At 58.2% G+C, this 538-nt stretch overlaps 1 protein-coding gene across 1 annotated transcript in view; it reads left to right on the forward strand.

Moving 5' to 3' along the window:
- Positions 1–239: 239 nt before the first annotated feature.
- LOC104395221 overlaps positions 240–538 on the forward strand; it is a 3,638-nt gene continuing 3,339 nt past the window's right edge. The window contains exon 1 of the mRNA XM_010004908.1: positions 240–387. Within this exon, the coding sequence (XP_010003210.1) occupies positions 240–387 (148 nt within the window). The remainder of the gene's footprint in view (positions 388–538) is intronic.

The following is a 538-nucleotide window of genomic DNA, read 5'->3' on the forward strand; positions in this document are numbered from 1 at the left end:
CAGACTCTTCCCAGCACACTCTGGAGCTCACTCTTGAAGCCGCCTCTGAGGGATTATCCATAGTACCTATGGAGACAGTGGGCTGGGTAAGCTGCTCTGGAGACTTTGCACCTCCTCATCCTCACCACCAAACACGTACCCAGACCTGCTCTGTAACAGCCATTCGCCCTCCTTGCAGGCCCTCAGACCACCTCCTCCTCCTCTCCTCAGACGCCGGACCGTAGGAAACATTGGCGTCCATGGCCAGACCACCACAACCATCTCTTGTATTTATGGATGAAACCAACGCTGGGGGGCACCGAGAGATCCGAGTCCCTGGGCCCGCCCGGCTCATGGGCTACCTCAGCTTTTTGTTTCGCTTCAAATTGGAACAGACTATGCAGAGCTGTAGAAAAACCTTCCCTGCCTAGGACTGGAGCGCTCTGGTCCACGTAGTGGATGCCTAATCTGCTTTTTGAAGCCCTGACAAACCACGGCCGTTCACACCCCACCGACCGCCCAGGCCCGCGCGGCCGCCTCAGAGCGCCGGTCACCACCG

The sequence above is a fragment of the Chaetura pelagica genome, unplaced genomic scaffold, assembly GCF_000747805.2.
Source record: "Chaetura pelagica isolate M959 unplaced genomic scaffold, ChaPel_1.0 scaffold99, whole genome shotgun sequence".
In the NCBI taxonomy this organism is placed as follows: Eukaryota; Metazoa; Chordata; class Aves; order Apodiformes; family Apodidae; genus Chaetura; species Chaetura pelagica.